Here is a 25,398-nt window from a genome sequence, read left to right as displayed (position 1 = left end):
ACTCAGTTAGCAGCACTGAATCTGAGGCTGTTGCTAACGTGAGACCACTAAAACGGGCAGGCTTATACGGCTCAGCCAAAAGAGTATAAGTGTAAAATTGTCCCCACACGTACACAGATTGTTTTATATAGACAGCATCAGTTTTTAATTAGTGTTACGATTACCCAGATAAAGATTTAATAGAGATTTGTCTGCAACAAAACTGCGAAACTGTAGTAGTTTGCTTCACGTGCTGTTCAGAACATCGTGAATAGGTGTTCGGCACTTCGTGAGCAAACATGGTCTTCCGAACACAGGAATTTTCTGCAGTTATTTATCGTTTTCCCCACAATTATTGGTCCAATTCTCATCAATTGTTTTAGTGTCTGGGATAGCCAATAAGCAACCATAATTATTAACCACATTCCTCAGGAGGAAAAACAACCACTGAATAGACATGAGTCAACGTTACTCATATTTGTATCCATACGATGGGTGGAACTGGAGCACTCTCAGTAAGGGGCCTTACCCAGAGGTCACTCATGTCCGCTGCTCCCCAGTACATCACATGCTGCCATATGTTGTCACACAGCCATCTGCTACACAAAGTGTCTGTGGCTACACAATTTGGGACTGGAACATATTGGCCCTATAACCCCAACATTCACCCCCACCCCTCTGCAGCCATAGTGCAGCACCCAGGGCCCAATCCAGTCCTGGTCAAGGGAAATGGGAAAATTTAGACTCTCCAATTAACCTAAGCAGCATGACTTTGGACTGTGGGAGGAAACCGGAGTACCAAGAGGAAACCCTGGCAGACACGGGAGAACATGCAAACTTCACATAGAAAGGCCCGGGCACTCTCAAAAACCAGGACCGTCTTGCTGCCCTCCAGAAGGCCAACAGAAAAGGGGCTTGGGCTTCAGCACTCTGAAGACCGCAGCCTTAGCTCTGCGTTTCACACCCCGGTGATCCTGCTATTAAACCACAGCGAAAACGAATGACCCGGCCAGCTGTGCGCTGCCTCACTCCTCAGCAGGGACAAAGCTGAACTCGACAGAAATCTCTAAACTGGAAGAACCAGGGAGATGGGACCCGTGCATCAGAGCAATTCAGCTGTAATGAGAGAAACAGGGGAGAAGGGCGGTATGCACCACCAAAGCCGTGAGAGAGAAAGCCGCGCCACATCCACTGACTGCAATGGAATGAAAAAAAGAGTGCAGTGCTATAATATTCACTGCCATTAGGGGGCAGTGTGGTGGCATTGCAAAACTGAGTAGAATACATGGCAGTGAAAGGAGCTAAATGCTATAAAATGGTCATCACAATCTACAGTGGGCTCCAGAATTATTGGCACCCTTGAGAAATATGCATTAAAAAGTGCTGTAAACTAAAATAGTTATTGACATTAGCTTTTTTTTCCAAAATGTGTAAAGTAGTGCAGTTTATTAAGGATTCAATCATTTCATTTCTCAAATTAAACATTATTTCCCCAAAAAACAGGTTCCACAATTATTGGTACCCCTGATTTAAATCTTGCCCCCCGGACAAAGATGACGGCCATTAGTCTTTTCCTATAAGTTAGTGAACACATTTAAATGGATTTTTAACCATGCAGAACTTTTCAGAATCATTGATATCCTTGGGATACACCCCAAGGACCACAGATTTGTCATGGGATTTAAGCCTGGAGACTTAGATGGCCATTGCAAAACATGGTTGTTATTTTTACTTTACCATATCTGAGTGGATTGTGATGTATGCTTGGAGTCCTGCTGGACAATCTACCTAAGACTCAGCTTCCTAGCAGAGGCAACCAGATTTTCTGCCAAGATTTTCTGATACTTTGATGGATGAATTAATTGTACCATTGATCTTAAATAGTGCCCCTGGACCACTGGCAGAAAAACATCTCCAAAGCATCAATGACCCACCGCCATATTTGACAGTTGGTATGAGGTGCTTCTCCATTCCATTTTGCCGCCAAACATGTTGATAGTGTGTATGGCCAAAACATTCTATTTTGGTCTCATCTGACCACAGCACTCTCTTCCAGTCATAATTCCAATGAGGTTGGGCAAACTCAGGATGCTTGGTTTTGTTTATTGTGCTCAGTAAGGGCTTTGTGTCACCCGTCCAAAGAATTTGGTGATATGGTGAGAAATGGTGCCATTTAATGTTTTTATTTTAGACTTGGTGACCCCAAGACACAACCAATCTCTGCAATTCCTAAAGTAGAATCCTTGTGTTACTTAAGACCTCCCATCTTCCTTACCATCTTCCGAACAATAGGTGCACTCAAACATGCACCTATTGTTAATTTGACGTAATCTATGGTACATGAATATTACGAAATATTTAGATTAAACAAACAGAAATTGTATCAGAAATCGTTTTGCGTTTTTTTGTGAGATATAAATATGAACGCAACAATAATTTGAGACAATGATGACTCAACCACAAGACAGCGACACACCTATGCCAACAGCTGTCCGATGGTCCTGTACTCAGCATTGGTGGCCATCCCCAACAAGGTTCAGGCAACACTGCGGTCAACCTTGACAGTGTTTTGTTTTGCTTCTCAATTGATGCTCACAGATTGTTAACCAGAAAAGCAAAGGTCCTTTTTGCAAAAGCAAAGGTCCTTAAAATCTATTGATGCATTCCGTTACTGCAAAATGTCTCCTTTACAATGTACTGCCACCACCGGTCAATTTTTGGTTGGGACCACATCTGGCAGTTTAGTGGAGGTATTGTGCTTAACGCAGCCATTTCCTGTTCTTGCCACTGCTGGAAAAGGTAAAACAGCCTTTGCTCTCTTCTCAGCCTCTCCTAGGGTCCCAGGGTGAACTCTGAGCCCTGGGCTAAAGATGCGCAGTGTGAAAAGCCTATAGGTGACGCTTTCCTGGGAGGCCCTGTGCGCATAGCCACACTATAGCAGCGTCTCTACCCATAAGCCCAAACAATCACCCACGTGAAGGGAGATCTTACCTATATCAGAGCCGAATACGCAGCTTCCCTCTGATGACAGGCTGGCCTGCTCCATCGGCGCATGCACCGGAAACCTCTCTGTGATCACCCTGGCCATGAGCTGCTGCTCCACCCTGGGACAATGTGAGAATGTGGGAGCCCTGTTCCTGTCCCACATAACAATGTACATTACATACATACAGCCCTGCTCCATGTGAGAATGTGGGAGCCCTGTTCCTGTCCCATGTGAAAATAATAAAACAGGGGTGTCCTCATGCAACGGTTCAGTGGGAATGCTTTGTGAACCTGATTTAGATCAATGTGACATATTTATTTTTCTCAAATCCCAGACAATGAGAGAAACACAAAGGCTTCTACTTCTACCACAACCACATTGATGTGGAGGGTTAATGGCCAAAGTTTTAAGAGCACAAGTCAAAGTCCAGCAGTCCAATGAACAAAATCAGCATCAGGAAAACCAGGACATTTAAAGAAATGGCGCGTTTGGTGCCTCACCAGTCCACCAGCCGGTTCTCCAGGGTCTCCCGCTGTTGAATGGTCCCCAGGATGGACTCTGTGCCTGGGGCGGGCCCTGACGGCTGCGGTGGGTAAGCTGGGCCGTGGTACATGGGGGACGGGGGCTCGGCAGAACCGTTCAGCTGGATGGGGGAGTCCATGAAGTCCTCCTCCTCCAGCTCCTATGAGAGATGAGCAGGAGGTCCCTCATGCATGCAGAAACCCAAATACACCTTCCTGCAGTAAGAGAGCTGTGGTGCTCAGAGCTTTTCAAGAACTGTATTTCAATGCTATTTTTCATTTTGTAGAAATGTCCTTACCTGAAATCAACTGTCACCTAGTTTGCCTGAGCACCTAATTTCCAAGTTATGAAAGCTAGCCAGTAAGCTACTGGCATTCCTTGCAACTAGTACAAGGTTGCCAGCTTGCTCATCCCCTTATGAAGGGAAAATTATATGATTACTCATTCCGCTTGTGAAATAAATGTATTTAATTTGTGAAATAAATTACCAAAATAAATCATTTAAGCAGTCGCCCTCCATTATAAGATGCAATTTACAGGATGGACTGAATATCCAGTGCTGGGGCACCTTCAGAGTTTGTATTCATCACTACTGAACATCAGCGCTAGGCCACCTTCAGAGTATCTATTCATCACAACTGAACACCAGTGCTCAGCCACTTTCAGGGCTTCTATTCATCAATAATGAACAGTTTCTATCCTCGCTGTCTGGTGAAGCTCCACATAATCCAATGTGCAGAAGAAGAATATCGGAAGGGACTGAAACAAATCTGATGCAGTTTAGTGAAATCGGCCCAGCACCACCATGCTACCCATAAATCCCAGCAAGTAAGCTAAGCAATTAATAAACAAGTATATAATCAGGTAGAACAATGATGGTACAAATGCGCTTTAAAATGATACAGAGGGTTACAGGAAGAAAGTCAAAGTTCAGAGTCAAAATGTGCCGTAGTGCAGCAGAATTTTCACAGTCAAGACAACATTGCAAGAGGGCTGTAATTTAGCCAGAATACTGCATCAGCGCAGTGCGTCATACGTAAATTTACTGCCTGTGTTGACAGAGCAGGACATAGCGTTTCGTTTCCAGTGGCCTTTGTCCAGAGAGGGTGGGAAAATGCAGAGAATGAGAGTTTGTGAGAGAGAGAGCTAGAGAGATAAAAAATAAAAAATAAAAAATTCTACTGCCAACAAGAGAGGTTGTTTGAAGTTTACTTCGTCTTCAGCAAATATATCACTGCTAGGACCGAGGTATTTCGAGTTTTGGAAAGGGATGTGCTTGGAAATGGATCAGGACTTAAATATTTAACAGTATTAATGTTGCTCAGTGTTTTTTCCTGGCTAGGTGTCTCGTTTACTTGGTGGGTTTAAAAACAGAAATATATTACTGGGCTGATGAGAAAAATTAGTCAAATTAAAGATTTCAATTAGCAACAGTGAATTCCTATTACCTCACTGTTGAATGGTTTGCACTATGCATTGCTGGGAATTCTGTAAAGATACAGCTCACTATATTCAAAAGGATTCAACTAGAAACATTTGATTGCACTACATTTAGGCAATAAATTAAGCTTGACAGAAGAGAGAAAAAAACACTTTTTGAAGCCAGTAAGAGATCAGTATTAACCACATAAGACCCAAATGTCAGCAGACTCAGCACCCCAAAAAATGGTACACTATATTGTATGTAAAGAGGTGTGCATCATGGAACCATTATAGAAGCAAGCATCATACTGCATGCCACAACACGCATAATATTCTTAAATACAGGCATTTACTTCACCATATAAAATCAGGGATATATCCATTATGAAATAAGTATAGTAAACCGGATGTGACTATGCATTGGCTGTGGTGCCCTGGTTTAATCATGTAGTACTGAGCGTCCCCACATCACGATGTGATGCCCGACAGCGCTGCTCTCCGGTCAGTCCTACTGCCCTTAAGGTTGAGAGATTCACAAACTCCAGATGCACCCATCAACTGTCTGTAAAAAGCTATCCTTCTCTACACTTATTGTGTCTCAGCAGTTCAATGATGGCATTTTGCAGGCGGATTACATTAACCCATGTTCATCAATTCTTCTTCTTTCCTTGTGAAAATTCTCCCATTCTGTCGTAATGTAGAGTACTTTCCCTGGCCCTATGACACCAGCCACACCCATGCAGGACCAACTGTCAGCAAAGAGAAATTATAGCTATTCATAGAATCTGAGACACTAAAGTATGCCTAAGGTGATGAGGCACCACTTCAGCTTAAATATGCAGAATTTAAACAGCTTAAAACATGCCGTGGGAAAGCTCACACTGCACATGAGAAAACCGTAATGTACTTTCAGACATTGAATTACCCCACGTGGCATAACACCTGTGCCTGAATTTAAACCTCCTCATCACATAGAAAGCTGTTCAGGTGAGTTTTGGATCTGCGGTCCTCAAGCCAGGGGGATTCTGTTTGGTAGGAATGTCCATATCTTAAAAAAACACTGTGCATAGTTTATAGGTCTAAGGTACCAAGTTTTTAAGATATAACTCAACTATCCATGTTCTGGGATACACAATCAGAGTCTAACCACGAGCCCCACCCATCCCTGTGGTGTTAGCTCTCCAGCTGGCAGACTGTTCTCCATCTCTTATCTCTTGGGTGGGGGACAGCCCTTGCAGAGGGAACCTACACTGTGAAATATTTCCCTCAAACCCATCCATGTAAATGTCGTCCGTTTGTGTGGTTTCATGTTCACTTGCCCACACATGTGGTAGTTCCATGTAAAATACAGCTTAATATTTCAAATATGAAAAACTGCATTTAAATATCTGGCCTCATAAAGGAATACAGATTTAAAGTATGAGCCATCTAAATCATCTTGAATCAGGAATTTTCTAAGCCAAGTAAGGGATGTTATGTAACATATGCGTCTGCAAGTCTCGATTAAATAAAGGTTCTGCTCTGCTGGATGGTGTTAAGAAAGGAGGAGGAATTCAAAAGCCAGCCAGGCATTCAGGAACCATAAAGCAGTGAAGCCTGATATTACACACTGCTGTACAAATCTGCAGCTTTCAACCGCTTCCCACATGCAGCCAGTACACATCCTCCTTTCAGTCCTGCCAGAGATTAGAAGAAAAAAGGCAACACAGTAATAACACAACGCTTTTAGATTAGATTATATTAGATTAGACTCAACTTTATTGTCATTGCCTTCAAAAGCAATGAAATGCATCCCCTACATTCAACCCCCACCCTACTTACTTCCTAGGAACAGTGGACAGCCATAGTACCACTCCCATACTGAGGCCAAGGGCAGGAGTACACCAAGGGGCAATTTAGACTCTCTGATTAACCTAACCTGAATGTCTTCTACCATTAAAGCCAGTGTCTGAAAATGCACATCATGGCAGTATTTCTGTGTTAACCAACTTTAAGTACGAGCTGTGGTACCTGCCTAATGCCCAATTTGCTGGGGTGCATGCAGCACCAGTCATCAGCACATATGGGAGAAAGAGACTTTGTCCGCATGACTGAGATGAGTGAGAGCTGGATCGATTCCTTCAGTCCAAACGCACCCTCTGCATTGTTGAATGCCCGGTGTTTCTCCTGTCTTGACCATCCTATCCTGCCGTGACCCTGCCTCTGCCAGACCTGGGTCAAATATGTAATTGTTCTGGATTCAAATACTTTTCTATGCTTTGCTGAGCTTGTCTGGCGTATTGGAACCTATGAGAAACAAGGTTGAAAAAGTATTTGAATCCAACACAGGTACGCAAGTACGCTGCTGTCCAATACCTAGAAAAATTCTTTAACATTTTCAGGACTGTAGAACCAAATTTGTTTTTGTTTATATATTATGTCAATCTGGCAACCGTCCCCGCCCAACACAGTTCCGTGTGGCACACATGGCAACAGCACTGTGTGACTGTGTGGTGCATCGCCATCTGAATGCTTAACCCATTATGGACTAAGGTGCCCTATAGAAAACCCATAGAAAGGCCTAGGAATCACAGCATTTCATTGGTCAATGCTACGCTGCTGTCGTTTCCGTCTGTCAAGGGAGATGTAACGTGCAGGTCGCATCCACCCATAAGGGGTTAACCGAGGCGTATACTCGCTGTGGAAAAAACATCTAATTAGTTTGCACGAACTGAATGATGCAAAAAATGTTGCTTTAGCGGAGAAAACAAAACTGTGCATTGACTTCAGGCACTACAGCAAGCATTGGTATACAGTGCACTCCCCTCACAGGTGTGGAATGCCAATAAACAAACAGTGAGAATCAGGGGCAGACACGTCTGCATGTGGTAATGTGTTTGGCAATGGTTCGGTTTTGCCCGAGATCGCCTTCTTTCTTATCAAGCATACTCCCAGCTCCGCTCGCTTCCCTCCGCTCGCTTCCCCCCCCCCCCCCCCAGCAGCCTTGACTGATGAAAACAGAATCTTCGATGGAGAAGACCAATTTAACAGCAATTCTGCTCCAGTGGGCACAACACACCGGGTGGTATTTTCACCATTCTTTCAACATTAGGTGACATTTTTACATCATGCTTTCCAAAAGAGAGCGTGACAGCTTGAGAGAGAGACCCTGCTAGCTGTACAAATGAGCTCCTAACATTCTCTACTGTAACTCCATTTGATGCTGGGCTAACAAAGCAGCTAGTGTTGCACATTAAAAACTCATTCATAATGCTTAAATGTCTGCATTAGCCTGAATGAGTCACTCAATGTTTGTGGTGAAGCAGCAATTCAGATCTCGTTATCTATTCGAAATTGAGTTTGTTAATTCTATTGAATGAGGTCAAATCCCCTTTTTAATATGTTCACCTGTATTTTTTAAAAACAGGCTACCTGGCCACAAACAAAATATTGCAAGTGAGAAAGTCACAGTAGCTAATCATGACAAATATACTGTATATCCAGTGAGTTGAATGGGTAACAAGAAAACAAACTTCTAAAGCATCAAGGTTTCTGGTAATGCAGAATTTTGGTATTTCACCACATAATCCACAGCATTCAATAATCTAGATTCCTCACTTTGTAAAGAAACATAATTTTATCCTGCAGAGCTTGTGCTAATGGCAGTGTGAAGCAGTAGGATGCAGTGGCATGCAGTTACACGTTTCACGTTCACGAAGCTGGCATGACTGCGTGTAAAAAGGGCCGTGTGTCTGAGCCTTGGACGTACCTGAGATATGTCAGCGACCGCCAGGTAATCGGTTCCAGGGAAGACCGTGTCATCTTTCTCTGGAATCTGCTCCACTGTCTGAGAGAAGAAAATGAGACGGTTTCTGTTTATTGGCACCATACCTGGGCCAAATGCATAATCGTTTTGAATTCAAATACTTTTCTGTGATCGACTGATCTTGCCTGGTGCAACTGAGCCAACCAAGAGAGCCAGAAGGCAGGGTTGTACTTTCTGAGAGCATTTCTTAGGTTCCAATACATCAGACAAGATCAGCAAAGAATCCAAAACAATTACGCATTTGACCCAGGTCTGATTGGCACAACTGAAAAAGGCATGGCGTCGATTTACCACATCAGACAGCTTTCACCTCAGCCTTCGGAAACAAGAGGAAATTACATCATAATGCAGTGTTCACCTCAACCTCAAAGAAATGGGGAGATAATATCACGGCTTTCGTCTCAACTTTCAGAGAAAGAGGCACATTCATTCTGAGCACTGGTGACTGCTTTGCTTCTGCTCAATGGCATTTACATATTGCCATGATGTTCCCTGATTGGCTGCAGTACCCCATTTCAATGCAACATTCTGAGCAATGCATACAACCTCCATGATGAATCTCAGACATGAAATAAAATGTTACTACAGCTTAACAAAATTCTATATTAATATATTTCACCAAAACAAACTGCTCCCGTAGCCATCTGGGGGGGTAAATATCAAATAAAGTTGCTGATTGGTATCACATTGTTCCTGATGCCAGATGTTATCATTTCAACCTGAAATCCATAAGAATGAACAAGGCAAAGCTGGGACATGTCCAGACAGATGTCATCTTCAGACGAGCTTCTGAGCAGAACAGTGTTGAGATGGGAGAGGAAGCCTGTCCAGCAAACACTGGCAGCATACCCAAGGTGCCCAAGTGTGCATCCGCGAACCAGTGCTAATATTGGATGCTCGGACAGATGGAGAAACTTTGAGGTATTGCTTCTGATATGAGAAGTGAAAAATAATGGGGCAAGTGGTGTAATGCTGGTTGGTAGGTCATTTCACCACCAGGGAGTAACAGAAGAGAGACTGAGGTGTGTCATTATTCATTTCAACAGGATTTGGTATCTGCGCGACCATATAATTGCTTACATTTGTACTTACAGTTTACACAAAGCTGGATATTTTACTTAAGCAAGTTTAGCATCTTAATTAAAAGTATGACAAGTGCAGTTAAGATTGCGCTGATCAAAGCTGAACGTGCCCGCTCGATATGCTACTGTCTGACAGCACGATATCTCACCAAACGAAACACTGGCTCAGCGGTCACATGACCTCTCGCTTCAGAGCACGGAGCTCCGACATGCGGAAGGCGAAAGAGAAAAGCCTCTAAGTGATTTATTCAGCAGCCCGCTAACATTAATACGAGCAGATGCCCCAGTCGCTGCCGATGCCAAACCCTCGTAACCCGAGGCAGTGTTTGTTGGCTCCGTCCATTCCGCAGTGGTGTCTGTCCGCGATCTTCATTAAAATATGACACAAAGCGATATTTTAATCAACCCCCCTGTGCCCACTCCAGCAGAAACATCTGCCGGCAGAGAGGCAAGAGCTTGGCAGAAGAAAAGGCAATATGGTAATGCACTGGATTTCCTCCTACATTGTGTGCAGACCTCAGCTTTCTTCCACGGTGTCTTAAACACTTTGCCCGCCAACATCAGTGCTCTGGGGTCCCATGCTACCTTTAACTAGGCTCTAAGAAAACCTGGTTAAATAGTATACCTTTTCACCCCGTCTCCAAGTGCGTCATTTTCTGTTCAACGTTGGGGGGGACACAGGGTAGAACGCAGAATTGATGGTATATAACAGACATCTCTACAGGCAATGCACTGATATTAAATAGTTATTTTTCCTGCACATTTTTGATTTTGATTTATGATTTGTTGTGAAAGTCGAGAAATAAATAACTAGACTACATGTTGCCTTAATTTTTTCTGTATTTTGGGGAAGGGCAGGTTGCCGTGCATCTGGCCCAGTTTCAATATAAGCACTAAGCATTGCGGGGAGAGACGTGGCTTTCTTCAATATCTGGGGGTACACGTCCCCCGTGTCTGCAGTGTAAATTACTCCTATCCCGATCTCTAATTCATGTCATCTATCGCAGATTCCCTTCATAAATCAAATGCTCAAAACAAATTTTTAATTAAAAAAAAAAAAGTTTACCAGAATGTCTTTCCCAGAGTAAGAAGACAAGAGGAAGAGTCGGGGGATGTATGGAAATAAAACAATGAATTGCACATGCAAATCGATCATCAGCAAATCCTATTCAGTCGGCGTATGCTGTAGGTCACATCTGTGGATGTCATGGCTGAAACGTGATGGGCTCGTATGTGCCGTATGTGCTGATAACCAGACAGGAAACCTATCGCCGTGCGTGTTACGCACCAAACTGAGAGAGCACACTGTGGCCAGGCTACGGATGAAAAGAGAGTGAGAGGAAGAGGGAGGGAGGGAGGAACTGGCTCTCTTCCAGAGGAGTACAGGGCAGGGTGCTGCAGTAGCCCTGAGAGCATCATTCATTAATATTCCACTCACACTGCAGAGAGAGGGGGAGAGGAAGAGAGGGAGGGCAGGTCAGCAGTGGGCAGATGATTCAGAGCTCCACATGATAGACAGAGATATAGCAAGATATAGGGAAGCCAGGGACATGCAGTACTGTGAATACAGAAACAAGGATAACTCAACGCAGCATAGACAACACAGGGCGACCAGGCCTGCATACAGTACGGCACTATAATGAATACAGACAGACCAGAGACACACACAGGCTTAGGAGACAAGCAGTTCAGCACAGTGGTGTATAATGAAGAGTGTAGTAGCGTACGGTCTGCTGACAGAAGTCTTTGATGTGCGGTACACAGGGCTGTGCATGTCTGCACCTCTGTGCTGCAGCCGGAGGCGGGGCGAGGGAGAGGAACGCCTGTTTGAGCGGAGAAAGGGCCTCTCTGCAGCCCAGGGAGCCGGGGTGTGATATCAGCGTAAAGGCCAGTCTAGAGTTAGACGACGTATGATCGGCTACATTACAACCAACATACCATTATACGCATTAAACACATAGAACCAGAACTAAGCCTTTAGCAAAAAATTTCAGGTAAGCTGTGCAATGAATATATTAAATGCACAAAACATGTGTTTTAACTGTGCTGATTAAGATCTTCTGTTGAGGATTCGCGAAATGCAATTAGTCGGCAGCCCTATTCACTGACTGGGTAATGAGCTGCAGCCTTTGTAGAATGCGACCGCAGCAACACACCCTCGTCAGGCCACATTTTGCACGTAAATCTGGCCCATGAACATCAGTATAAGAACACAACACTGGAGTCATTTGCGAGCTCAAGACATGGAAGCTAGTTGATGACACTTTGCTAAAGACAATTACAGATAATGGAGAACCTCTATAATAAGGCTGTAATGACAAATGAGCAAGCTATGGGTACAAAGTTCAATACAATTTGAGTCTCAACAATGGGCACAGCAATGATAGCAACGACATGAAATTGTCCATTGCTGTAGTATAAAAGTAAAAGTTGTTGCGGCCAACCATCAAATGTGATAATCTGTGATTAAAATCTGGCCTTTAGTCAGCCCAGTGGCCTCGCTGCTGTAATGGAGATCCTGTCTCATTACCAACTGTGTCACAGCTCCCACTTGCCTGAACACAAAACCAACTTTCTATCTCTGCTCTGTGTTTCACTGGATACAGAAATTCACAAACTGAATGAACGGATAAGTGCAAATAATACGGCCCCAAAAGATTAAAATGAATGAGAAAAAACAACCTTTGCCAAGGTCATTGCCAAACCCTTGCTTCACTTCTCTGGCCAGGGATGAGCTAGTGGTTACTGTGAGGAGAAAGTGGTCACTGTGAGGGTGAAAGTGGTCACTAATGTGAGGTGAAAGTGGTCACTAATGTGAGGTGAAAGTGGTCACTAATGTGAGGTGAAAGTGAGCTCAGTCGTAGGACTCACACAGGCACAGGGAAGTGCTTCATTCCTCAGCTTGCTCAGCTCAAGGGTTAAACTGCAGAGAATTAAAAGCTGGAGCCTTACCTCGGGTTGCTTGGCAACCAGATGTGGCTGACTTGAGATGAAAGAGTGAGTGCATGAGCAGCCAGAGGGAGTGAGAATCAGCAGACCGGCTGGAATCCAGCAGAATTACTGAGACTCTACAGAATGATTTAAATGTCGACCTGCTGAAACATTGTAGAATTCCTGAGATTCTGCAGAGTGATTTAACCTTAGACCAGCTGAGACTTTGTAGAGATTCTGCAGTATTTGTGAAGATTATTGGTTTCATGGCACACGTGAAGCTGTGACCGTGCAAAACCAGCTATAACCCAGGCCACACTTTAGTCTCCACCATCACCCCCGGACCTACTCTTACCAAGATGCAAATACAAAAACCATATACACATGCAAAACACGTACATACACAGGACCACACACATACACTCCCAAAAAATGCCAGAAAACACAAACACAGACACTACACGAATCCTTGAATCTTTGCAAGCCCTCAGCCACTCCCCAGCCTCTCTGTAGCTCCTAGTGTGCAGCACAGCTCAGCCTCTCTGTAGCTCCTAGTGTGCAGCACAGCTCAGCCTCTCTGTAGCTCCTAGTCTGCAGCACAGCTCAGCCTCTCTGTAGCTCCTAGTCTGCAGCACAGCTCAGTAATGTAACAGGGACATTAGCAATGGCGTGACTCACAGGTCCCAGTGACAATACTGCCGCCAGCGCTGGCAGCACCACACGTCCCAGACATGCGAGAACACTCGCCGCCCACCACAGGGACAGTGACCCCGCACACTCAACGCTTCTGTCCCATTCCCAGGGGCGCGGCGGGGGGACAAACTCAGGCCACCCTCTTGCACTATGACTACCCAGACAGGAAGGAGGCTGGGGGAAATGGTGAAGGGGAGTGGAGAGGAGGTGGGCTCAGGGAAGCGAATGAAGGAGAATTTGAAGAGCAGTGTCATGCCCTGCATTCCTCTAATAGTCACACGGTCTGTTACCATTCCTGCTCTGTTTGGGAGCGTGAAGAATCGGGAGAGCCAGAATCTGACGGAGGTTACTAAAAAACCCCCAGGCCTTATTTTCGAGAGGAACTAGAGCAGCTGCAGTGTGCCTGCATGTGGGTGTGTGTGTGTGTGCGCATGCCACTACTTCCCTTTTAAGATTTCACCTAAGAAAAACAGTGAACCCACATTCTGTTAAACACCCATCTGAAATCACTGAGCGAATATTAAAGTTCTTCTGAAGAAGCCTCAACTGAAAATATGATTACTGCAGCAGGGACCAACTAATCTTTCACACAGGCTATCCTGTATGAGTCAATATTCTGCTCCAGACCTGGGTCAAATACATTAATCATTTTGAATTCAAATACTATTCTGTGCTCAACTGATCTTGCCTGGTGCATCTGAACCAGCCAAGAGGACAAGAAGGCAGGGTCGGCACTTTCTGAGAGGTTCCAATACACTAGACACGCTCAGCAAAGAGTAGAAAAGCATTTAAATCCAAAACAATTATGTATTTGAGCCGAGGTCTGCTCTTCTCGGGGTAAATTAAGTCCTACCTGAATTTGTGGAGGGGGGGGAGGAGGGGGCGGAGAGCGCACAGAGCTCTCACTGGAGACGCTGTCGATGTCCACACTGGGGAGAACCTGTGTTCAAACACAGTAAACACAGAATGAGCGCAGCACAGGCCTTTGCCCAGAGCTGGCTAAAGCAGCCATTTTGTGGGGAGGCGGGGAAGATGGGGCCATACGCGTACACATAGAACAGCCCGGAACAGTGGATGTCCTGCTGCTCTTACCTGCACCTGGAGCTGGGCGGTCCGTTTCCTCTCCGACTGAACCTCCATGACCACCACATTGGGTTTTCTGGCCTGTTTGGGCGGGGCTGGGGGGATTGAGGTGGTCACGGTCACTGGACGGCGACTGATGATGACACGGGACGGCTGAGGCACCCCTCCATCCACTCTGGGCTGGCCTGGACAGTGGGGGGGGGCGTTATTGAAGGACAAAGATAAGATACAATAAGGCATACTTTATTGAACCCCCATGGGGTAATTTGTCCTCTGCATTTGACCCATCGTAGTTACTTAGGAGCAGTGGGCAGCCACAGTGCAACACCCAGTTCTGAGACCAGTGCCCTGGTCAAGGACAAATGCAGGAGTACACCCAACCTGACATGCATGTCTTTCAATGTGGGTAGGAAACCGGAGTAAACGGAGTAAAAAAAAAAAAGGAATCAACCAATAAAAATATAAATAAAATTGGACTCCGAATGGTCAAGAGAGGAATTACAGCAACAAACATGTTTATCCCTCCCCCTTCTCTGTGAACATGCTGACGTTGAAACACCATTGGCTGTGACAATTAGAAACAATCTTCAATCAAGGTTATGGAACAGAGTGTCGGTGCATCAACTGATAGGAAGGGATTTACAATGATCTTTGAATGATGTCTTAACATAAAAATCTTACCTATTGTATCTTAAACCATTTCTGTGTGGATTTTGATATATGTTTGGAGTCATTGTCCTGCTGGACATTTTAAACAAATAAAACTCTTATTTTAATTGTTACTAGAATGTCCAAGTCTAAAGAAAAAAATGTATATCCTACACACCCCCTCCCTGTTTTTATTTTTAATTTATTATATATATATTTTTTTTTTATTTATTTATTTATTATTATTTCATGTTATTGTTGGGGATTTAGTCCCCTAAGTTTCATTTGGTACACTGTGGAATTGCTTTTTATTGCTTTTAATCCTATCGTTTTTATTTCCTATTTGGAGTTCTACCAACAACCATGTCTCAGGTTCCTAGAAGAGACAACCACATTTTTCTGCCAAAATTTCCTGGTACTTTAATTCATTGTGCCACAGATCTACAATAGTGCCTGTTACATCTAGGGTCGCATTCCTCTTTTGCACCAAATATATCCATGGTGCGTATGGCCAAAACGTTCAATTTTGGTCTCAGCTGACCATAGCAAAATTGCACTGCCAATATCACTTTTGTTAAATTTTTTAATTGTTAGGGGTGCCAATAATTTTGGCACCTATGGTTTTCAGAAAAAAAATAGATTACTTAATAAAAATGTGAGATTACTTAATAAAACATTTATTCAAAGTAATTTATTGTAGTTAATATATTGATTATTAGCAGTGTTGTTTATTATATGCAGCCTTGTTTCTCCATTTTTATTCTGCAGTATAATAATTCTGCAGCCAACTTATTAATTTAAAATATTAAACGCAAGGTCTCAAAAAAAGCATACTGTTTTCTATTCAAAGAAAGCACTGGTGTCATTAGCTGCAGGCAGAGTGGTACAGAAAAACAATATTGTCAAATATTGTAAAAAAACAAAAAATAAAAAAGAAGAGAAATAAATAATAATAATAAAATCACATTTAACTGACATTCTGCCTGTGCGAAATGCCATTTCATAACAGCTGGATGTGGGTGTAAATAAGCAATGCTGTTAGACAGACTTTTCTGGTAACACTGTTTGAGGAAGCAGGGGAAATCAGATTTCACTCTGATTTACCAAAGTGAAATCATTACATTTTGGGGAACCTTTTGTACTCCTAAAGAACACACTACAGGCTAACAGCGAATAGCAGTGCAGGCTACAGTGTGCAGTATGGCTGCAGTAGGCAGTCTGCACACACAAGCACATACTGTACTGGGAACACTTCAGCAGTAGAGGAGGAGCCCTCTGACATTCCAGCTGAAAAGCTCGTACTTCCCTCCAGTGTGAAAGATAATATCACACCCTGTTTATCCAGCAGGAGGAAGTTCTTAGCGAGGAGGGAAATTGAATAGGATACTGAGGGGGGAATAGCGGCTGGGAGTACACCTGGCTTCCATTTTCGCTACGCTAATGTCTTTCACCGAACCTGCGGAGGACATCTCAATGACTCCAGGCGTATCCACTTACTCACCCTAACGGCTGCCAGCTCGCCGCGTTGCCCGGCAACTCGCTGCGCCATCGAAATGCGTGCCCCGAGAGCGTTTATAAGGGAAAAGTTCAGCCAAAGTGTATTACGATTAGATCACTGCTTTTTTTTCTGGCATCGGCTTGGCTCTCTCTGACGAGCCCTTCAATTAAAAAGACATGCGGCTGGCATTTGCATAAATCTGCTCAGAAACTGGCGAAGAGCTCTGTTTTTCCATTCCGCGGCTCGGAGCGGCGGAAACATTAGCTTTATGATTTCCATAATTTGGCTGAGGGGCATCCAAACGGTGGCTCTGGTGCAAGTGGCACGGAGTCACTAGGAGTGCACAAATGTTTCAGATGGAAAACATGTGGGCAGGGTTGTGTAACTGCGGAAAAGAGAGGGTAGGAGAGAAGGAGTGCGAGAGAGAGGGGGGGTGAGTGAGAGAGAAAGGGAGGGAGAGGGGGGGTGTGAGTGAGAGAGAAAGGGAGGGAGAGGGAGAGAGCGAGAGAGAGACAGACCTAATTTACATCCTTCATCTCAGCAAGCTGAAGAGTCTAGCAGGAGGCGGATAGAACACGGGTCAAAACAAATCCGGGAGAAGCGATGGAGAAATTTGTCACTCGTAACAAATAAGGAGCAAGCGAGTAAAGGGACAGAAAGCAGTGTGGAGCGGCTCAGGCCCAACAGAGGAGCCAAACTGATCACTGTTTCAGACAGGAAAGGCCCTTGAATGCTAAGTACCTTTCTTACTGTTGCAAAGCCTGCCAGCAATAAATCACATCACAAGCGTGATTCAATTCCCATTTCTCTGACCGTGGGACTAGAGTGTGTGGGTGCAACACACACACATACATAATCGCATATACCGCGGCCCAACATCGTCTCTCCACAAAAACACCGTTTCCATTTCTCGTACACATACTTGCAAGCACAGACAGTGCACCAGTATTCTGCCATCACACACACACAGAAACGCACGCACACGCACACACACGCACGCACGCACGCACGCACGCACACACGCACACACACACACAATATTTTGGACGCACGCACATCCGTGACTAGATTCAACCACAACCCCCCCCTTAAGGCGGGTTCAGGAATTGAAGTGGATGGGGCTGAATTGGAGATGGCTCCTGGTTTAACAAGGAGCTGGCATGCTCATGCTTAACTGGCCTGTGGCCATTGGCCACAATAACTCAAAGTGACGAGAGAGAAAACAGCAAACATATGGTTCTACTAAACGCATGTTTCCATGTTCCCACGCTGAAAAAAAGGAAGACAAAACCAAGTTCACTTTTCAGAAATTTCGCAAAGAGGAGGACTAAACAATGGAGGAAGGTTTCCTCCCTGTCCAGAATACATGGAACATGGAAACATGTTGGCTGGGCTTTGTGCATCTTATTGAATATCATATAAAGAGAAACACATGTAGTTTAATACCATATAAAGAGAGATACAAATGCAGATCATTTAACGGCATATGAAATGATAACTCACACTCCAGACAAACTACACTGATGGCTCCAAAACCAACCTGGCCCACAAACAATTATAGCAGGAGAAATCTGTGATATGACAATATGAGAGATATTTGAAATGTGCTTTTGAAATTATCTAACTTTAGAAGGATCTCATCTCTGATACATACCCAGGATGCAAAAACAAATCAATAATTTCCAGTTTGATATTGGATACAGGAATTAGCTGGCATTAGCTAGCAGATAAACTCAATTTAATATCAAGTCTTTTTGCCATTGATGGAATTCCTTGTCTCATGCAAAACAAATCAAGTCAAGTCAGACCAATAAGTCAGAAAAATAAGGCAAATAAATACCAAATAAAGTGCTCACTGTGATTCACCAGAGGGTTCAGGGTTAAAATTCAGAAGTTAAACCCTTTCAGCAATAAAAGAAAAGCTAATTATACAGCTACATAACAACAAATGAAAAAGTGTCAATGATGCCAGTCGATCCTGATGAGGATCCACAAAGCAGATCATTTAAGATCATGTAAAGTAATGCTCACGCTCAAAACCATCTCTGTTCAACAGGAAAGCACAGAATCCATTCATCCATCAGCACACGGATGGCTGAGGATACGGATATAATTCACCCAATGGAGGCGACCGACTCCAAAAACCCAAAACAACTCTGAACCAAGCCAGCACTGCTGTCATTAATACTTTCTCTATCGACAGAAACTCATATGAAATTTAAAAGCCAAACGTTGAATTGGACTAAGTATCAAAAGAAAACAACGAAATCATACCAAATCAACTTATAAAACCACCTTGTGACTCACAAGAGACTGAGAGCGTACTGATGATCGGATTCTCCAGGCAGTGAGGAATTTATTTATTTCTGTGTGAGAGTGGGATGAAAAACAGGTTTTATTAAAAAAGAGAACATGGCGCACAGCAGATGGAACACATCGTAATCTTCCATTACATAAGCCATGTCATTTTGCACTAAGGTACACCATGGTCAGAATCCAGGTAAAACCATACATTTCCCCATCTCACTTCCCCCATCTGTAAAAACATACATTGCTTGAGTGCAGCAGCCATACACAGGAAAGCAAATAACTTCAGTTTTTGTGTTTGCCCATGGCTCCAGTGTAGCCTTAAGAGGCAGACTTCAGTTTTTGTGTTTGCCCATGGCTCCAGAGTGTAGCCTTAAGAGGCAGGCTGCAGTCTTTGCGTTTGCCGATGGCTCCAGTGTAGCCTTAAGAGGTAGGCTGCAGTTGGGTGTGTTTACCCATGGCTCTAGAGTGTAGTCCTCTAAGGCAGGCTGCAGTTGGGTGTGTTTGCCCATGGCTCTAGAGTGTAGTCCTCTAAGGCAGGCTGCAGTTGGGTGTGCTTGCCCATGGCTCTAGAGTGTAGTCCTCTAAGGCAGGCTACAGTTGGGTGTGCTTGCCCATGGCTCTAGAGTGTAGTCCTCTAAGGCAGGCTACAGTTGGGTGTGCTTGCCCATGGCTCTAGAGTGTAGTCCTCTAAGGCAGGCTGCAGTTGGGTGTGCTTACCCATGGCTCTAGAGTGTAGTCCTCTAAGGCAGGCTACAGTTGGGTGTGCTTGCCCATGGCTCTAGAGTGTAGTTCTCTAAGGCAGGCTGCAGTTGGGTGTGCTTGCCCATGGCTCTAGAGTGTAGTCCTCTAAGGCAGGCTACAGTTGGGTGTGCTTGCCCATGGCTCTAGAGTGTAGTTCTCTAAGGCAGGCTGCAGTTGGGTGTGCTTGCCCATGGCTCTAGAGTGTAGTCCTCTAAGGCAGGCTGCAGTTGGGTGTGCTTGCCCATGGCTCTAGAGTGTAGTCCTCTAAGGCAGGCTACAGTTGGGTGTGCTTGCCCATGGCTCTAGAGTGTAGTCCTCTAAGGCAGGCTACAGTTGGGTGTGCTTGCCCATGGCTCTAGAGTGTAGTCCTCTAAGGCAGGCTGCAGTTGGGTGTGCTTGCCCATGGCTCTAGAGTGTAGTCCTCTAAGGCAGGCTACAGTTGGGTGTGCTTGCCCATGGCTCTAGAGTGTAGTTCTCTAAGGCAGGCTGCAGTTGGGTGTGCTTGCCCATGGCTCTAGAGTGTAGTCCTCTAAGGCAGGCTACAGTTGGGTGTGCTTGCCCATGGCTCTAGAGTGTAGTTCTCTAAGGCAGGCTGCAGTTGGGTGTGCTTGCCCATGACTCTAGAGTGTAGTCCTCTAAGGCAGGCTACAGTTGGGTGTGCTTGCCCATGGCTCTAGAGTGTAGTTCTCTAAGGCAGGCTGCAGTTGGGTGTGCGTTCCCCAGCTGCTCTACCTGTCTGTGCCAGCTGTGCATGACTACGCGCGTGTGACATGCGCCTCACAGGAGAGCTCACACACACGTGCCGTCTTCTGGACTGATGCGAGGAGGAAGGCTTCTGCCATGAGTCCCAGCCTGGACATTCAAGGAGAAAGGAAACTAGGGGTAAACATTCTGTTTTTGCATTGTGTATATTCAGGGACCCCGCCATAGATGCAAAGAGTTCCGATCACTCATGATTTTGAGGCGAAAAGCCTTCCTCCAGCATTCTATGGTAAGCAGTATATGAGAGCACAGCCTAGGTGCTGAGTGAAGCCAGAGGTGCATTCACTAACTGTCGAACAATTTTAAATGAACATTCCATTTAGTTTGCCACCAACGCATTTTGAATACAAATGGATGCGACTTAGTTTTAACAATGTCAGCTAGCTGATTTGTTGCTTATCTGTGATTTATTTTTTAAGGTAAGAACAAATATTACATTGATTACAGTGTATTATAACAGTCAAATAATTGTCACATTTTGCTCTCTCCATGTCTTCCCCGTCGGCAACCATTTCTGTTCACGACGCACTACCTGTTCAAATTGTTAACTAACATTGTTAGCTTAGTGAACAGAAAAAAGTTGTAATATGTTCGTGAACGTTAGCTAACGTGTAATTATCGCTCCATGTCTGTGATGTGCTTTGATAACACAAATTAATGTTTGTAATGGCATTAAGTACGTGAAATGAATAGAACTCGATTTCCAAAAATAAACCTCATAGAACACTAAGATCCACTAACAAAAAGGCGAAATTTATCCTAGGACAACTTCAGCACTTTGTGAATACGAGCTCGGGATCCCACTTCCAATTGTGAAAGAGGACATCTTATATTGTGGAGAGGTGTGTGTGAGTCAGTGGCAGCCATGACGGGACCCTACAGCCAATCCGGTCACTCGGAAATTAGGTTGTATGTTGTTCATCCCTTTTAGTGCTGGCAAGAGGAAGTAAGTGCAGCCATTTCTGTTCCTTTGATAGTGGAAACAGGTAGGTAGGAGGGCCAAGTTTCACAAATCCGCAGTGTTTACAGTACCTCTTCACCAATGTGCAGAAATGTTGTTTTCTCGTCCTCTGCAATTCAATCCAGTACTGTGCACAGAAGGGGACATTTTCCCAGTGTAGTTTTCCCAAATGCTGTTTTGTGTTAAATTTACTCGGGCAGAGCAGCACTCTGCTTCTCCATGAACCCAATCTGACGACACGGAGGACGTCTGTCCTCCACAAATGTCATTTCTCAGAGGTGAAAGGATAAAAATACCTTCGGCATACCGCGTACCTCTGCGCCGTAATGTGATTAAAGCGAATCGGGGAGCGGAGGTTTTAAATTAGAAATGGTGCTGCTATAATTAAGGTTTAAACCCGTGGTGCTAAGATATCAGTCTAATGAAGTCTCTTTTTCTCCTTCTTGGCTGGATGTGGCTTTGTGCTCGACGGGGGCCTGACTGAGGGTGGATTTGGCCATGACGGCAGGCTGAAGGGGGGTGTATGGGGAAGGGTGGGGGGGGGGTAGCACCCCTTTTCCATCGCCCCTGGCAGCGGGGGGAGGGGGGGGGGGGGGGTGGAGCAGCGAGGTGACCTTCAGTGGCACAGCGACCTCGGCTGCCCGTCGGGTTCCACCCATCACTTTTAATGAGGCCGGTGGCTCGCCATTACATGCAGCCGCGTGGGAAAGCGCAGACAGATCCCAACGCCGTTGGCATTCCTCAACTCCCATTGGATAATCACTGCTCGTGATAAATCCCAAAACGACACATGGTGACACTCTGACAAACATCATTCAACACTGTCACGGACAGTCCGAATCAAGCCTGACAGAACAGACACACCTTTAACCAGACAAACACAACAAGATAACAGAAAATAATATTACAACCTCCCTACTTGAATCATATGAAAGCTAATTTGGTCGTTATTTTTTCATTCTTACCTAGTGGGATCGCCATGGGGATGAGAAGACCCTCCAGTGGGGTTTGGGGGGCACCGGGGTCATCAGGACCCCCTCTTGCAGGACTAAATAAATACTGGGGCTCTGTGTCAATGATGCGGGGTTTGTCTGGGCACAGGTTGGTCTGTGTTTTAGCTGACTTCACTTTGACTCCTATGAGAGTGAGAGAGAGAGAGTGCGAGTCAGTGAGTTTGAGTTTCAACAAACCTTTATTGCACAATTAAAAGAAACTGAAAAAAGCAACAGAACTCAAATCTTGACAAAATTAACATGAAAGCATTAGTCACACCATCATCTTAGTTTGTTGGTCAATACCAATTCACCTCAGTGGGAAGAAGTAGGTGAATTGGTATTGAGGGGGGGGGGTTGAGTCGCAATAGCAAATATTCAGACAGGATCAATTGCCAGGCATCACATTTTTAACATAGACTCGGGTCAAAAACCTGAACCCTTTAGACACCAATACAATTTGTACAGTTATATATTTTTTTTACATTTTATCAAAATCTAAAGAATGTCATTATTTCAAACACATATTTAACACAGGTCTGATGTAGCTTCATCATCAGTATATACAACAGAAGCTTCTACAAATGAGGCCTTTCCTGTACCCCACAGAGGCACAGAGACCCCTGCTTGTGCTTTCCTGTTTTGGAAAAGTATCGCTCATTAATATGGATAAAGTAAATGACTGAAATAGGTGGACGGTGATTTCCAGGTGAGAATGTAATGTTGATGCCATGTTGGCTGAAAGTATTACCATAAGATACCGCTGCATCCAGTTGCATGTGCATTTAAAAGCGCAACACTGGATGCAGCGGTATCTTATGGTAATACTTTCAGCCAACATGGCATCAACATTACATTCTCACCTGGAAATCACCGTCCACTTATTTCAGTCATTTAGTTTTTTGTGGACAGAGAAGTAAAGCATGTTTTGTTTCAAATACTCCTTTTAGTCATGTGCAATAGTACATGTTTTTAGTTATTTTTTTAAAAGCAGAGTGGAGAGTCCTCCCTTCATAATCAGATGGAAGAAGATAAAGAAGGAATCACATCTCAGGAGGTGCCATGGCAGGATATTGAACCCCCCAACAGCTTCTGAGTCGGTCACCATACTGACGGCTTAACAGTATAATGTGTGGGAGCTTCTAAGTCATATTTTATTTCTCCCAGAACAGTAATTATGTCTATGGCTGGGTGTTTGTCACAGAAGTCACACACCTTTTGTCTCTTGCTTTTGGCAGTTTCATATCTTTCCCCATTTAAAGAGCTTTCTGTGATTTTTCGGAAGTTCTGGATGGCAACTACTCAACCCCGCAAAGCTTTTGGGGTAAATGCCAAATGCGACTTTAACCCTTGTGTAGTCTTAACATTCTGTATGCTGCCCTTGTCCTTAGGGTCAAAACTGACCCGTCTTCAGGAAACACCTAAAATAGAGCCGCTTAATTGAATTTTAAACCCCAAATCTATTTTGCATGGAGAAATCACTCATCACAAACTTTATCATCAAATTTCAAGTTGAAAAAATCTTTCAACTTCAACTTGGGTTTTCTCTGCTGTTAAACATAGTGGCGGGTCATTTTTGACCCTTAAACTAACGGTCAAGAGAGGAATTGCAACAACAAACAACCTCAAACCACAACACTGTTCCCACAGTCTATTAATGTAATGCGTAATATAAAGTGTTATTATACAGTTCAGTGTTTTTGTGCACTGTTTTGGAACGCTGATAGTGACAAACGCAACAGAGCCTGCCGTCTTTTCGTAGCGTTCTAGTAAGAAAATGTTCGCCAAACATGTGACTTTATGAAATCACTATTTATAGTTTTTGTCTTTTTGAGTTTTACCAACTAACCAACTATAGTGAGCAAGCAAGTTATTTGGCTACGTAACTAGCTGGCTATATAAAATCAAAGATATGATAGTCTACCACAAACGGTGCAACTGTAACTTACAGTTTGAGAGAAATAAAAGTTAAGCTAAAGACGGATGATTGAACATGTAAACAGAGAAAAAAGAAACATGTAGCTGCCCATATTGCACTCCAGACAAGCGATCACTGAAACTGTATAGTATTGCTTATCTAGTTAGAAAACAATACCATTGTGCTATCAGTAGCAACAAGCAAAATAGCTATGACTAGTTAGCTTCCCGAATTTACAAAATATCCACCTGAAGCACAATGCTTGTGCAATCGCTACTATGTTCGTATTGCCTATATTTTATCGTATTTTAAGTAGATATTTGTAAATTTGTCAAGCTAACTACAGCTAATTTGCTTGTTGTTACCGATAACAAATGGTTTGGTTTTATCATTAGATATATAGTCTTTGCTTGGATAATAAGCAATAGTATACAGAGTTTCAGTGAAGCTTGTCTGGAGTGCAATTTGGGCAGCTACACAAAAAATCTGAATAAGCGCCCACGCCATTGGCTGTGGCAGGTAGAACCAATTTTCAACCAATGAGCTTGAGTTGCAGTACAGCTGTACAATTGTTTGACGGCCCGACAAATGTACACTTTGAAACCCGAATTTAAGGACTATAAACACAGGCAGAGGGTGAGTCAATATGTCAGTGAGCCTTTAAGACAACAAGGGTTAAAGACAAAAAAACACAAAAAATAGTAAACTGTTTTTTATACAATTCTAATGTAAATGAAGTATACTTTGTTTCTAACAATGTTCGGTTTAAGGCAAAAAGCATGCTCTTTTTGTGGTGGAAAAAAGCATCTGTAAGCAGCAGCCTGTAGACATTTGCATTCAAATTTTGAAACACCAAGCAATTGTTACTGTTGCCACAGTTTCGCATGCTATTTCAATAATTTCCCGCTGCTGCATGAGATCTGTTGGTTGATTTAATATATGAATTGTAACCACTCTGGGATTTAGGCCCTTTTGAGTTTTCTGTAATTTTGCAGTGGCTGCTCCAGGACTGCAGACATATTGATTCTTCAGTGAATTTATTAATTCATATTTTGATTCTCCATG

General features: G+C 43.9%; 1 protein-coding gene across 1 annotated transcript in view; it reads right to left on the bottom strand.

Annotated features, from left to right (window-relative positions):
- Nucleotides 1-25,398, bottom strand: part of kiaa0586 (KIAA0586 ortholog) — a 207,302-nt gene that overhangs the window by 69,756 nt on the left and 112,148 nt on the right. Inside the window, exons 18-23 of the mRNA XM_061232042.1 lie at nucleotides 22,389-22,559; nucleotides 14,513-14,688; nucleotides 14,274-14,360; nucleotides 8,658-8,735; nucleotides 3,466-3,647; nucleotides 2,971-3,083 (exon numbers count right to left, since the gene is read on the bottom strand). Of these exons, the coding sequence (XP_061088026.1) occupies nucleotides 2,971-3,083; nucleotides 3,466-3,647; nucleotides 8,658-8,735; nucleotides 14,274-14,360; nucleotides 14,513-14,688; nucleotides 22,389-22,559 (807 nt within the window). The remainder of the gene's footprint in view (nucleotides 1-2,970; nucleotides 3,084-3,465; nucleotides 3,648-8,657; nucleotides 8,736-14,273; nucleotides 14,361-14,512; nucleotides 14,689-22,388; nucleotides 22,560-25,398) is intronic.

The sequence above is a fragment of the Conger conger genome, chromosome 1 (genome assembly GCF_963514075.1).
Source record: "Conger conger chromosome 1, fConCon1.1, whole genome shotgun sequence".
In the NCBI taxonomy this organism is placed as follows: Eukaryota; Metazoa; Chordata; class Actinopteri; order Anguilliformes; family Congridae; genus Conger; species Conger conger.
Note: the sequence above shows the minus strand (reverse complement) of the source record. Positions and strands in the feature narration are given on the sequence as shown.